Below are 12289 nucleotides of genomic sequence, written 5' to 3'. Positions count from 1 at the left end.
GCAGGGCACTTCTCGTCTCTCGCGAGAGTTGGTGGGAGCGCGCCAAATTTCTCCGGGGCTGCCGTGGGGGCGCGATGGTGCTGAGGAACAGCGGGCGGCGATACGCGGAGCCGGGCGCGGACGGCGAGGCCAGCCGGTGAGAGGCGCCGCGGGCGCGCTCGGGCCCTCCCTCCCTGCGGGGCTCTGGGCTCACGCTGAGGAGGCGGCGGGCGCGGCGCTCTCGTCCGCCCGCGCCCCGCGGTTGTCCGCACCCCGCGGCTCTCAGCGGCTGGGGCTGCGGTGGGGATCCTCGGGAGCCGCCCCGGCGACAGGGAGGTGCCGAGTCCCGGCAGCCGCCGTCCCCTTCAGTCCCCTCACAGCCCGGGCCGGGACTGCGGGGCCCGCGGGCAGCGCGCCGCCTGGGTCGGCCCGCGAGCCGGCCGCGCGGCGCCGGGTACGGAGCGCCCGCTTTGTCCAGAGAACCGGGCGCCACGGGACGGTCGTTCCTGTCAGCCCACTTGGTCGTCGCGGTTCTTGCTTTAAAACAACAACAACAACAACGCTGCGCTGTGCCGCCGGCTTCGCAGCTTGCTGTCTGTTGCTAAAACCCGCGCAAGTCTCACCGAATCTGCGGACCTGCCCTGCCCTGACAGAGTGCGCACCCTGCAGACACGGTCGCGCGCGGCGGCGGGCGGGGGCGCGGGGCCGACCCTGGCGGGGGGGCTCCTCCCGGGCGCGGTCTCCGAGGCCGGCAGAACTGCCGAGCGGATCGAGGGACGTCCACTCTGCCGAGAAACACGCCGACCAGGGAGCAGACCCTTGAGAAGTAAAGTTAAGACACAAACGACTCTTCGTTTTGAGGCCACTGTAGATCCTCGGTGCGGGGGTGCCTGACTCCTGCGCCGGGCTCCCGGGTGGGCGGCGGCGTCCCGCGTCGCCGGAGCCCGAGCTCCTGTGCCCGGGTGTGTGCGCACCCGGCCGGGCCGAACCCTCCGCGGGGCGGGGGTCACCCCGTGCACCGCCTCTGCTTTCGCCAAACCAACGGAGTCCTGAAACGGGCGCCTTGCAGGGGAGGTGGCTTGTTTCTCTCGCCCCAGTTCCCTGGCGGTCCGGTCCGTCCTGGTTGTTGCCAGTGCCGCCGAGCCGGTCCCTGTTTATCGGTGGGCAGTGTTTCCATTTTCTGGCCGCGGCGAGTGGAGCAGAGCCGCTGCTCGCGTGCGGGCTGTGGAACGGTCGTGAGGTCGCCTGTCTCTGGGATGAAGGGCCGGGAGCGCGGTGCTGGCCTCCTGCGCTTTCGCTGTCCCCGGGCAGCCGTGTCCAGCCGTGGTCGTTGTTTCTGGTGTCCTGCTCCCAGACGTGAGCAGCTGTGGAAGGTCTCGCCTGCCCCACTCGTGCTTTTCCCGGGACTTGTTATTTTAGTGGGCGGTTTTGCTCAACGGGAAGTTTTTCAGGGATGGGTCCACCGTGTGGCATCTGAAACCCCCTCCCTGCACGGACCGAGGGCTGTGGAGTGCAGAGCACGGTGGTGAGTGGGGGCTGGGTGTCCCTCCCTCCATCAGGGATGACGGCCCCACGTCCTCGGCCTCGGCCCTCAAGCGCCTGGAGCGCAGTCAGTGGACGGACAAGATGGATGCGCGGTTCGGCTTCGAGAGGCTCAAGGAGCCAGGGGAGAAGACCGGCTGGCTCATCAACATGCACCCTGTGAGCTCCCGGGCTCTGCCTCCCCTGTGGGGCACAGGTGGAGGTGGGCGTGTTGGCAGTTCCACTGTGTAACATGTTTGGGCCACGGAGGACGCTGAGAATGGGGGGCGCAGATCTCTATTACCTGTGAGCACATAGCTTTTAAGAAGGAGGACAGATGCAGAGAGACTCCTGTCGGGAGGCTGTGACGATGGGGGTTTGTGAGTGGGGCTGGTGGCCTGGGTGCAGGGCTGGGGGAGGGTTTGTTTTCAAAGCGGAGGAAGGCGCTGTTGTGCCGGGCAGAGGATAACCTCGCGCCCGTGCTGACTGACCCCTTGTAGACTGAGGTTCTGGACGAGGACAAGCGCCTGGTCAGTGCAGTGGATTACTACTTCATTCAGGACGATGGGAGCAGATTTAAGGTAAGTCCCTGGACCCCAAGAGGCGAAACCCACTCGGTGACGAGGCTCAGCTGAGCCCAGAGTGACACGTGATCGTTGAGCTCTACGGCTGGGGGGAGAGCTTGGGAGGCTTCCAGTGTGCAGCTGCCGGGAGCCCGCTGGGAAGGTGGGCCCTGGGAGCACGCTCCTCACCACGTAGGGTGGGCTGACGGGACTAGCCGGGGAAGACCGACAGGTGGGCAGCGTCCTGTCCCTTGGGCCCTTGCCCTGTGGTGTGTGCAGACCCTGAATCCCTGTTGCCCCATCTCTCTTAAGAGATGTCAAGTGCAAAGGTGCCGGTGGGTCTGGGCTGCTCACAGGCGTAGCAGCCTGTCTTCTCCATTCTCCCTCTCCTTTCTCATTGTCCCTGAATGGTCGGTGACTCTTACAGGTGGCGCTGCCCTACAAGCCATATTTCTACATTGCAACCAGAAAGGTATGTCCATGCTTCACGGAATCAGTTCAGAAGAACTGTGCCTCCTTGTTCGGGGTGGGGAGTGCGTCAGAACTGAAAATGAAGAGGCCTCTAGAGAAACAGCAGGGAAGGAAACATTTTACTAACGGAAGGTCCTTTCATTCTGACCCTGATTTAGAGCTGTGAGCGAGAAGTTTCAGCTTTTCTCTCCAAGAAGTTTCAGGGTAAAATTGCTAAAGTAGAGACTGTCCCCAAAGAGGATCTGGACTTGGTGAGTGTCACTCATACCTTTCAGGGTTTGTGAAGCTGGGTCCACTCTGCCAGGGGTAACATGGTAGGAGGCCAGGCTCAGCGTCTGTGGGTGCGGGGAGGTGGGGACGGGGCCTTGATGACGGATGTCCTCTTGAGAGAACTCGGGGGCATGTTTGGTGCCACATGCAACGTTGAGCAAGGTGCTTTGCTGTTGCCAACTTTTTTGACAAGTATACTTACGTTTGAATCGTCCTGCCTTTATTTTCTCCTTCCAATAAAATCTTTCTTGCATGGTCTCTTCACTCTGTAGCCAAATCACTTGGTGGGCTTGAAGCGAAATTACATTAAGCTGTCCTTCCACACCGTGGAGGACCTCGTCAAAGTGAGGAAGGAGATTTCGCCTGCCGTGAGAAAGAACCGGGAGCAGGGCCACGCCAGCGATGCCTACACGGCTATGCTGTCCAGGTAGGCTTCGCTCCACGGGCAGAGCAGCCAGCCCGTCATCGGGAGCGTCCCATTTTTCTCTACGCTGACAAGAGGGATAGGAGGTGGGAAAACCCAGCAATTAAGTGACTTTAATGACTGGCTCTGTTCAACGCGGAAACACTTTTGAGCAATTAAATAGAATTTCCTATATGCTCAATTTGTGTGAAATAATTAATGGTGACTTCCATGTTTTATCTTATATTTTGTCTGTCTCTTATATGGGGTAGATTTGCAACTCTAAAATTGAGTTGCTGTAACAGTAAAGGCAGTTTAGATTTCTAATTCCATTTCCTTAACATTCTGTTTTCATAATTTATGGTAAGTATTAACCTATCTACACATTTTATTAAGTGCCTGGATTTACACAGCACATTTTCTTCAGAGAACCTTGGGCATTATGCAGAGAAATTTCATATTCTCTGCACCAAACACTGTTTGCAAACTTTTACACAATAGTCATACGGAGCAGGGGAAGAAGTTAAGGAGAGGAGGTCTTGGCAAAGTAACAGGAGAACTAACTGTACCCTCTGACAAAAGAAGATCAATTTAGGACCCTGAACACTTCTGCAAACGCCCCTCGCCCCCTTGGTGCCCCTTAAGTTACTTTTTAGAATATTGCAGGACGTAACCAGAGATCAGGTCCCCAGAGGCCTGAGCCTTCTCTAAAACTCACTGTCTTTTTCCCCTTAATAGTCCATTCCCGTAGTTTGAAGTTTAGTGGGTTAATATTGGAGTGAATATTCTACTGACAATGATTTCCTGTTTGAATATGGTAGGAGTAGAAATGGTAACAGAAATAGTTACTACTTACCTGTCACTCAACCTTTTCAACGGCCTTAGAACTGTTACATCACAACACTGCTGCGTTTTCTTGATGCAGAAACCAGCTCAGTGAGGGCAGGTCACACTTGTAGATGTGTCTCCCAAGTAACAGAGTTTCCTCTTTATTCTTTTAATGGAGGTATAACCTGTGTCCTGTGACGTGCACGTGTTCTAAGCGTACACTGAACTTCCTTGTGTCTGTGCCTGCTGCTCAGCAAGGGTGTCATCCAGGGTCACCCTTAAGAAGGGCCCATCCTGGTCCTCAGCTGCCTTGGTTTAACTTTTGTGTTTGCTCCCTGTGGGTCGTGCTGTCTCCACCCCAGTCCTCGGGGAGTGCAGTTGAGTAAGCTGCTCTCTATTTCGCAGTGTTCTGCAAGGGGGCAGTGTGGTTATGGATGAAGAGGAGACCTCTAAGAAGACTGCCGACCAACTGGACAACATTGTGGACATGCGAGAGTACGACGTGCCCTACCACATACGCCTCTCCATCGACCTGAAGATCCATGTGGTGAGTGGGCGAGGCTCACGGGAGTGCCCGACAGCCAGAGGGTGGACTGAAGGGTAAATCCGTGGGGAAGCAGATTCAGAGCTCTCCAGTTCATGGCTGCCCATCCTGCAGGCACATTGGTACAATGTCAGACACCGAGGGAGCGCCTTGCCAGTGGAGATCACCCGTCGAGATGACCTCGTTGAACGACCTGTAAGTGCTGTTTTTCCTCCAGCCCAAGTTGCCCGCTGGTTTTTCGAGAGGTCTAAATCAGTGCTGAAAGGACAATTTGATTCAAAGGTCTATTTGCTTCTTCCCCCTGAGTACTTTCTGAAAAGGGTTATGGAGCCATCATTGTCCTGAATAGTTTCTAACCCAAGAGTACAATTACACTTGTTCCTGTGCCTGCCCAGGTGATGCGGTCTCTCGGCTGGGGTGGATCTGAGTGAGGAAAGTTGGTAGCAAGAGATGTGGTGAAAAATGGATTTGTAACTGGAAGGCCTTGGTTCAGGGACCGCTTTGCAATCTTGTTTTCTCATTTCCAAGATGAAGATGTCTAGGCTTTTACTGTAATCCAGCCTTTTCTCGTGTGTGTTGAGTTGTCATTCCTCCAGTGACTTATGGTCAGCCCTCAGATGCCTGTCCTGCTTTTTGGGGAACCTTTCCCTGTTTGCAGCTCAACTCTTGGTTTTAGCAGTTGGTGGTGGGTGTGGTTTATGACCAACTCACGCTATGTTTTGTCCCTCCAGGACCCTGTGGTTTTGGCATTTGACATTGAGACAACCAAACTGCCCCTCAAGTTTCCTGATGCTGAGACTGACCAGATTATGATGATTTCCTATATGATTGATGGCCAGGTGAGCTGTGACTTCTAGGGTGTGAAATCCCTGGGCATGTGGACTTGGTCTGGTCCCCAAACCAGAATAGTGTCTGGTCCCCAAACCAGAACAGTGCCCACAACTAGTATTTTGTTGGTGATTAGTGAGTGAGTGGAATCCAAGAAAGTGAACAAGCAATCTGTTCTGATACGAGCCATGCTCCCAACCTTCTGGTGAAAGTTTGAGGCGCTCGGGCTGTGGGAAGGGTGGGCGCCTTCCAGTTGACGCCGAGGTTATGGTGGTTGGAGTTTCTTGGCCGGGACCAAGAGGCATGCCTCAGCTCTGTGTCTAATCACGTGACTGCTGGTGAAATCCCAGGGCTACCTCATCACCAACAGGGAGATTGTTGCAGAGGACATTGAGGACTTTGAGTTCACCCCCAAGCCGGAGTATGAAGGCCCCTTCTGTGTCTTCAATGAACCTGACGAGGTAAGGAGCTGTCCCTGGGAAGTGCCAGCACTGTGGGGAGGTGGAGGAAGAGGCATGCCTGCCCTTCTGAGGCCGCGGTGTGCCTGCAGTCAGAGCAGCAGCTCCCGGGCTCTGGGCTCCCAACGTTGTCTGCGCTCACGGGCAGGCTCCGGGGGGCGGGGGGGGGCAGAGGTAAAGGGCTGCCATGAGGTGGCTTTTCCAGAACTTGGGAGAGGTGCTTGGAAGTAGCTCGAAGAAGAAGAGCAACCCCCTGAGTACTGTGACTCGTTGAATTCAGGTCCATCTGATCCAGAGATGGTTCGAACACATCCAGGAGACCAAACCCACCATCATGGTCACCTACAATGGGGACTTTTTTGACTGGTGAGTCTAATGTCTAATTTGTGAGTGACTAAAAAGAGCTTGGGAGGGCACATCACATTGTGAATTTACTTAATGCTGCTGAGCTATATGCTGAGAAATGGTTACAGTGGAGGAGTGGGGAGGGGAGCCGTGGGAGGGTCGCCGCTCTGAGGAGTCAGGGTGAGGGGCCCCTCGCTCGGCATCCCTGGGGGCGGTCTCCCCTGTCCCTGAGGGGACTGGAAACTAACTGCTCGTGTGCTTGTCCATCCTCGCTCATCCCTAGGCCATTCGTGGAGGCCAGAGCAGCTGCCCATGGACTGAGCATGTACCAGGAGATCGGATTCCAGAAGGACAGCCAGGGGGAGTACAAGGCACCCCAGTGCATCCACATGGACTGTCTCAGGTAGGCCCCGCAGCTCACCTGGCAACGCGTCGGTGTCTCAGGAGGGCCTTCCATGAGTGCAGTCCAGTCCCATCCACCATCCACACCTTCCAAGTGAGCATGGTGGCCTCCGAGAAGCAGCTCCCTCCACTGAGGACAGCAGTTGCAGGCTCTGGCCAGGTGCTGGGACGTGCTGTCTTTTGTCAGTTTGTCACGTACTCATTACGGAGCTCACACCTGCCAAGTGCTGGTGTCAGGGTCAAGCAGCCAAACCAGAAACAAAGGCCCGGTAGTGGGGCCCCTCGTCTTCCCCACCTGAGCTCAGGTGCAGCAGCCCAGCTCTCTCAAAGGACAAGCACTCTGCCTGACAGACAGACCAGGGTGTCTGGGCCGGGAATAAGCATGCAAGGTGGCCCAGCATGCTGAGAGGGAGGCTGGAGAGGACGGTGGTCTCGTGGGCCTTCAGCTTCCTGAAGGGAGGTGCGTTTCATCTTGGCCGTCATGAGGAGGCATTGACACGTTTAACACTTGATCCACTTCCCCCCCCAGTTCTGGTATTACAGCACGTAGGCTGGAGGGGAGAGGCCTGGTTGTGTCGTGAACAGGAGTGAAGAGAGAGTTGGACTTGGGGAGCTATGGATTTGGGGGACCGGCGTCCATAAGGCATGGGGAATGCTGGTTCTCAGGGTTGGGTGTGGGCATTCGGGGGAATGGGGCAGAACTCGCATCAGATGGAGGCAGACCTAGGAGCCCCATCTAGGTGGAGACCATGGGACATGACGACGTGAGCCTGTGGGAGAGGGTGGACTCAAGAAGACAAGTGAGAGGAGAGGTGGGGGCCTCAGGGTGGTGATGCTGGGGGGCCACAGCAGGTATTTCCAGAGGTGAGGCCAAGGGAGTTGGGGGAGGACCTGGGCAGTAGGAGCTGTGGATCCCAGGGAGACAGTGGTGTCAGTCATGGGGAGGAAGTGGAGACAGGCACAGGGTCAAAGGGCATGGGATGTCCTTGCTAACATGACCGTGTGCAGAGGGGAGAGGAGTTTGACAGTGGGGCCTGAGGGGTGGGAGAGCGGGGCAGACCCCAGCTGCACCGACAGGGCAAGCTGCAGGGGGTTCTGGGAAAGGCCTGGGTACAGGTTTCTGCCTGCCTACCCCCTGTTCTCCATGAAGAGGAGGGGGGCCTGGGGGCCTGACCTGGCCTCTCCTATGTTTGCAGGTATGTCCGTGATAGAGAACCCTTGGGAGTACTCCGCAACCGCTGTGTATGTCTAGCTTTGCCGTCTTTCATGGGTTCCAGACTTTCTCAGAATCCCCTCTTGTCTTTGCTCTCCTCCCCTTTCCAGGTGGGTGAAGAGGGATAGCTACCTTCCAGTGGGCAGCCACAACCTCAAGGCAGCTGCCAAAGCCAAACTGGGTTATGACCCTGTGGAGCTGGACCCTGAGGACATGTGCCAGATGGCCACTGAGCAGCCCCAGGTTCGTGTGCCGCACTGACTTGGGGGGTCCGGGTGTTGAGGGGGGTTGGTACCTCTGGATGTGCCGTTATCCTTATCTCTGATGTCCTCTCCTCAGACTCTGGCCACATACTCCGTGTCAGACGCCGTGGCCACCTACTACCTGTACATGAAGTATGTCCACCCCTTTATATTTGCTCTGTGCACTATTATCCCCATGGAGCCTGATGAGGTCAGTGCCTCTCCTGGTCCTGGGCAGCTGATGGGGATGAGGCTCTGGGATGTTGGTGAGGACTCACAGCCAGGTGTTTCCCCGCAGGTGCTACGAAAGGGCTCCGGGACACTGTGTGAGGCCTTGCTGATGGTGCAGGCCTTCCACGCCAACATCGTCTTCCCCAACAAGCAGGAACAGGAGTTCAACAAGCTGACAGATGATGGCCACGTGCTGGACGCTGAGACTTATGTGGGCGGCCACGTGGAGGCCCTCGAGTCGGGCGTGTTCCGCAGTGACATCCCCTGCCGGTTCAGGATGGTGCGCCCCTCCTGGGTCTCTCGAGGCTTAGTGGCACCCAGAAGCCATAAGGGCTGAAGTAAAGCCCTCACCCCCTTCTCACCCCGTGGGCTCCTCACCGGGTGTCCTTGGTGTGGCCTGCCCAGGTTGGTGCTAGGGCGTTTTCCCATCTCATCTGTGTCCCTCTCGGTCATTTGCACTAGAATCCCGCCGCCTTTGACTTCTTGCTGCAGCGAGTGGAGAAGACCATGCATCACGCCATCGAGGAAGAGGAGAAGGTGCCCATGGAGGAGGTCACCAACTTCCAAGAGGTAACACTCGGGAGAAGGGAGTGAGTGTTCCCACGTGCTGCCTTCTGTCAGCAGTGTGTTTGTTGTGCTCCTGCCGCGTGCTGCTGCTGAGACCGACGGCAGAGTGTCTCTGCTCTGGTCCGCAGGGGAGGACAGTGTTGTCACATCGGCAACCTGACCCAGTGAGGGGTGGTTTCACAGGCTCAGGGAACATGGTGGTGGGTCTCATGCCCAGCTGGCTGGGGGTCAGGAGGTCCTCATCTCTCTCTGAGAGGAAGGACTCGTGTATCTACACTCTTGTGCAAACACTGGTTTGTGCTGAGCCCTCCTCCTGAGTCTGATCTGGTCCGTGCAGGAGGGGCCCACGTGACACCACCACCACCACCAAGAGCCTGGGCGCTGGGTTCCTAGGTGCTTCCCTAGGCTACGGCACACGTGTGTCCCAGTTTAGTGCTGGGAGGACGAAGCTCACCCCGGCCTCACCACACATGCCTTTCCCCTGGGCTGATCGAGGTCCGTGTCCTTTCACTGTGGGTCATCAAACCTGGGGTGGTCCTGGGGACCTGATGTAGGGCCCAGCCTCTGCCAGGGCACCCACCCAGCCCCCTGCTCCCTGATTTGATTTAGTCTGCTCATCACTTTTGCACTCTGGGTATAACGCAGAATGTCAGTTCTGTATTTACAGGGACAGTTTTCATATTTCACGCAGAGTTCCTTAGGTATTTGGTATCGGGAGGGTTTTTAGCCTAACAGCCTTTGTGGAGACAGAAATCTGATCCATTGGTTTATAAGGTCCAGCTGGAGGCAGTCTAGCACCACAGTTCTGAGCTTGGTGTTTGGTCAGAGCCCAAGCTGACCTTCAGGCCTTCTCATTGGTCAGATGAAGGGTTGCTGGGTTAGAGATAGCATGTCACATGCCCGCACCTCAGTGGCTCACAGGGCACCCAGGAAAGGTGGCCAGGTCCCACCCTTGCTAGCAGACGGGCCATGCTGTGCAAGGCCACAGACAGTTTTGTGCAGTTTTCTCCCAACCCCCACATTCTTCTGGGATGGTGGCTGCTGCTTCCCACGAGGCTGTCCTCCTTAGGGCTCTGCTGTTTCTTACAAGCTTTCTGCTCCTCCAGGGCCTGGCGATGGTGGCTTCCATACATCCAGGTTCTGTGATGCTTTCTTTGTTACTCTGTAGTCTCTAGTTTTTATCTTGGTCACCAGCCTCCACCTCTGTCTCCCTTCTCTGTAGGTGTGTGATCAGATCAAGACCAAGCTCACTTCCCTGAAAGATGTTCCTAACCGTATTGAGTGTCCCCTTATCTACCACCTGGACGTGGGGGCCATGTACCCAAACATCATTCTGACAAACCGTCTGCAGGTAAGACAGATTCCTGCATCAGATGGGGTTCCTTCTGCTTGACCCCTCATTGCTCCCTCCCATCCCCTCCATAGCCCTCTGCCATGGTAGACGAGGCCACCTGTGCGGCCTGTGACTTCAACAAGCCCGGGGCAAACTGCCAGAGGAAGATGGCCTGGCAGTGGAGGGGCGAGTTCAGTGAGTGCTGTCCCTGGGTGGGGAGGGGGCTGTTGCCCAGCGGGAAGCAGGAGGGCTGGTCTCTGTCACAGACTCTTTTCCCGCCCATCATCTCGCCTAGTGCCGGCCAGTCGCAGCGAGTACCACAGGATCCAGCACCAGCTGGAGTCGGAGAAGTTCCCTCCCTTGACACCGGAGGGCCCGGCCCGGGCCTTTCATGAGCTGTCCCGCGAGGAACAGGCTAAATATGAGAAGAGAAGGCTGGCAGGTGAGTGGCCTGGGTTTTGGGCCTTTGTTGGGCTGTGGGTACGGCATGGCCTGGAGTCGGCAAACCAGTTATTGAAGCAGATCAGGTCACGGTGGCCTGGCTCCTCCTGGAGACTCACTTTCTGTTCCTCCCTCAGTGCTCAGGTGCTCAACTCCTTCCTCTGGCCTTGGGGCTGCCCTTTCTTTGGTGTGATTCACTAGCCTCAGAGGAAGCTGGTTTGTTGGTCTCTGTTGCACCCTGGCTTCCTTTGGCTGTCTCCTGTGTGGAGTCTCAGGTCCTCATACCCTACCCCCTGGCATTGTACCTCAGATTACTGCCGCAAGGCGTACAAGAAGATCCATGTGACCAAAGTGGAGGAGCGCCTGACCACCATCTGCCAGCGGGAGAATTCATTCTACGTGGACACCGTGCGTGCCTTCCGGGACCGGCGCTACGAGTTCAAAGGTCTCCACAAGGTGGGTCTCCTTTCCTCAGATGCAGAGCCTCGCTGGGCTCTGTCTGGACAGTCGTGTGTGTACAAACGTCTCAGCTTCCTGCTTTTGGTTCTTTTGTGCACACTCCCAGGAGCGCAATTGCCGGGTCAGCTGGCGATGGGAACTGCCAGGCCGTCTTAACTCCTCAGTTACCGATGCATCTGCACCAGACAAGCACTGGCAGTGTAGTGACTGCCTTGTTCAAAGTGAATGAGTAACCAGCACATAGTAGACACTCAGCAAGTGTCTTACATCTTCTGTTCTTTAAGCAGCAAACATTTAAAATCACTTTTTTCTCACATTGGATGGGGAACTTGCTGAAATACTCCTGGTCTCTCCATTTCTTTATCAGTTGCTTTTACCAGGGACTCTAGAGTAGCTCCCATCCCCCTAAGGCCACTTCACAGAGACACAGAACAGGCCTGGCTCCTCATCCCAGGACACTGGCCTCAGGAGGTTGGTGACGCAGTGTCCCAAGCCCTCCCCACAGCCTCTGTTACCAAAGACTTGCTTCATCACATGGACCTGGTGGAGCTGAGCTGCCAGCGGAGCCTCACCAGCTGCGGTGGGGGGTCCTCTCCCTCGGCCTCTCCTGTCGGGGCAGCATTCTGTAAGGTTCGGTCTCTGCACATGGGGGCCAGGTATCACCACGTGCCTCCCTCCGCTGGCATGGAGGGTTACTGTGGCCCAGCCTGCATGATCCGAAGGCTTCTAGTCTGAAATAAGTTCTGTAGAGTCTTTGGTTTATCAGCACGTTTATTAAGTGCTGGAATGTGCCAGGCACTATTCTAGCACAGGAAATGCAGCAGCCCAGGAGGCGAGGTGAAGCATTCTGCGATAGAGGAGCATGTCACTTATCTGGCCACCATGGCTGCCTCTAACTTAGCAAATGCGGGGGGAGAAGTGCAGCTCCGGGAGGAAGTTCAGGTGCCTGAGTGTCTGTGCCCGTCACCCGCCCCGAAGTCATCCTTTCAGGGGGCAGTTCTGTGGCTTTTGACTAGAAACGATCTAACAGCCACCACAGAGACGAGGACATGTCCGCTGCCTCCCAGCTTGGCGTAGTATCTGGCAGGCAGTGGTGGCCCTGAGATTCTGGCTGATGAGTGCATCACCGCCCCGAGGGGTTGCCGCCAGCGGTGTGCACTTGGCTCCCTGCCTGTGGGCGTGTCTGAGCTC

General features: G+C 56.6%; 1 protein-coding gene across 2 annotated transcripts in view; it reads left to right on the top strand.

The window, feature by feature from the left end:
* The first annotated feature begins 47 nt into the window (after positions 1-47).
* POLE (DNA polymerase epsilon, catalytic subunit) overlaps positions 48-12289 on the top strand; it is a 39080-nt gene continuing 26838 nt past the window's right edge. For both annotated transcript variants that reach the window (XM_045844639.1, XM_045844629.1), the window contains exons 1-20: positions 48-136; positions 1539-1680; positions 2001-2081; positions 2491-2535; positions 2693-2785; positions 3077-3231; positions 4441-4582; positions 4694-4774; positions 5311-5418; positions 5758-5868; positions 6146-6231; positions 6494-6613; positions 7936-8068; positions 8165-8278; positions 8366-8578; positions 8761-8868; positions 10088-10216; positions 10291-10393; positions 10494-10640; positions 10950-11095. In XM_045844639.1, the coding sequence (XP_045700595.1) occupies positions 75-136; positions 1539-1680; positions 2001-2081; positions 2491-2535; positions 2693-2785; positions 3077-3231; positions 4441-4582; positions 4694-4774; positions 5311-5418; positions 5758-5868; positions 6146-6231; positions 6494-6613; positions 7936-8068; positions 8165-8278; positions 8366-8578; positions 8761-8868; positions 10088-10216; positions 10291-10393; positions 10494-10640; positions 10950-11095 (2319 nt within the window). In that variant the 5' untranslated portion in view covers positions 48-74. The remainder of the gene's footprint in view (positions 137-1538; positions 1681-2000; positions 2082-2490; positions 2536-2692; positions 2786-3076; positions 3232-4440; positions 4583-4693; positions 4775-5310; positions 5419-5757; positions 5869-6145; positions 6232-6493; positions 6614-7935; positions 8069-8164; positions 8279-8365; positions 8579-8760; positions 8869-10087; positions 10217-10290; positions 10394-10493; positions 10641-10949; positions 11096-12289) is intronic.

The sequence above is a fragment of the Phyllostomus hastatus genome, unplaced genomic scaffold (genome assembly GCF_019186645.2).
Source record: "Phyllostomus hastatus isolate PE091 unplaced genomic scaffold, TTU_PhHast_1.1 phas_contig_1162, whole genome shotgun sequence".
Lineage (NCBI taxonomy): Eukaryota > Metazoa > Chordata > Mammalia > Chiroptera > Phyllostomidae > Phyllostomus > Phyllostomus hastatus.
The sequence above is the reverse complement of the archived record's forward strand: the minus strand, read 5'-3'. Positions and strand labels throughout refer to the sequence as shown.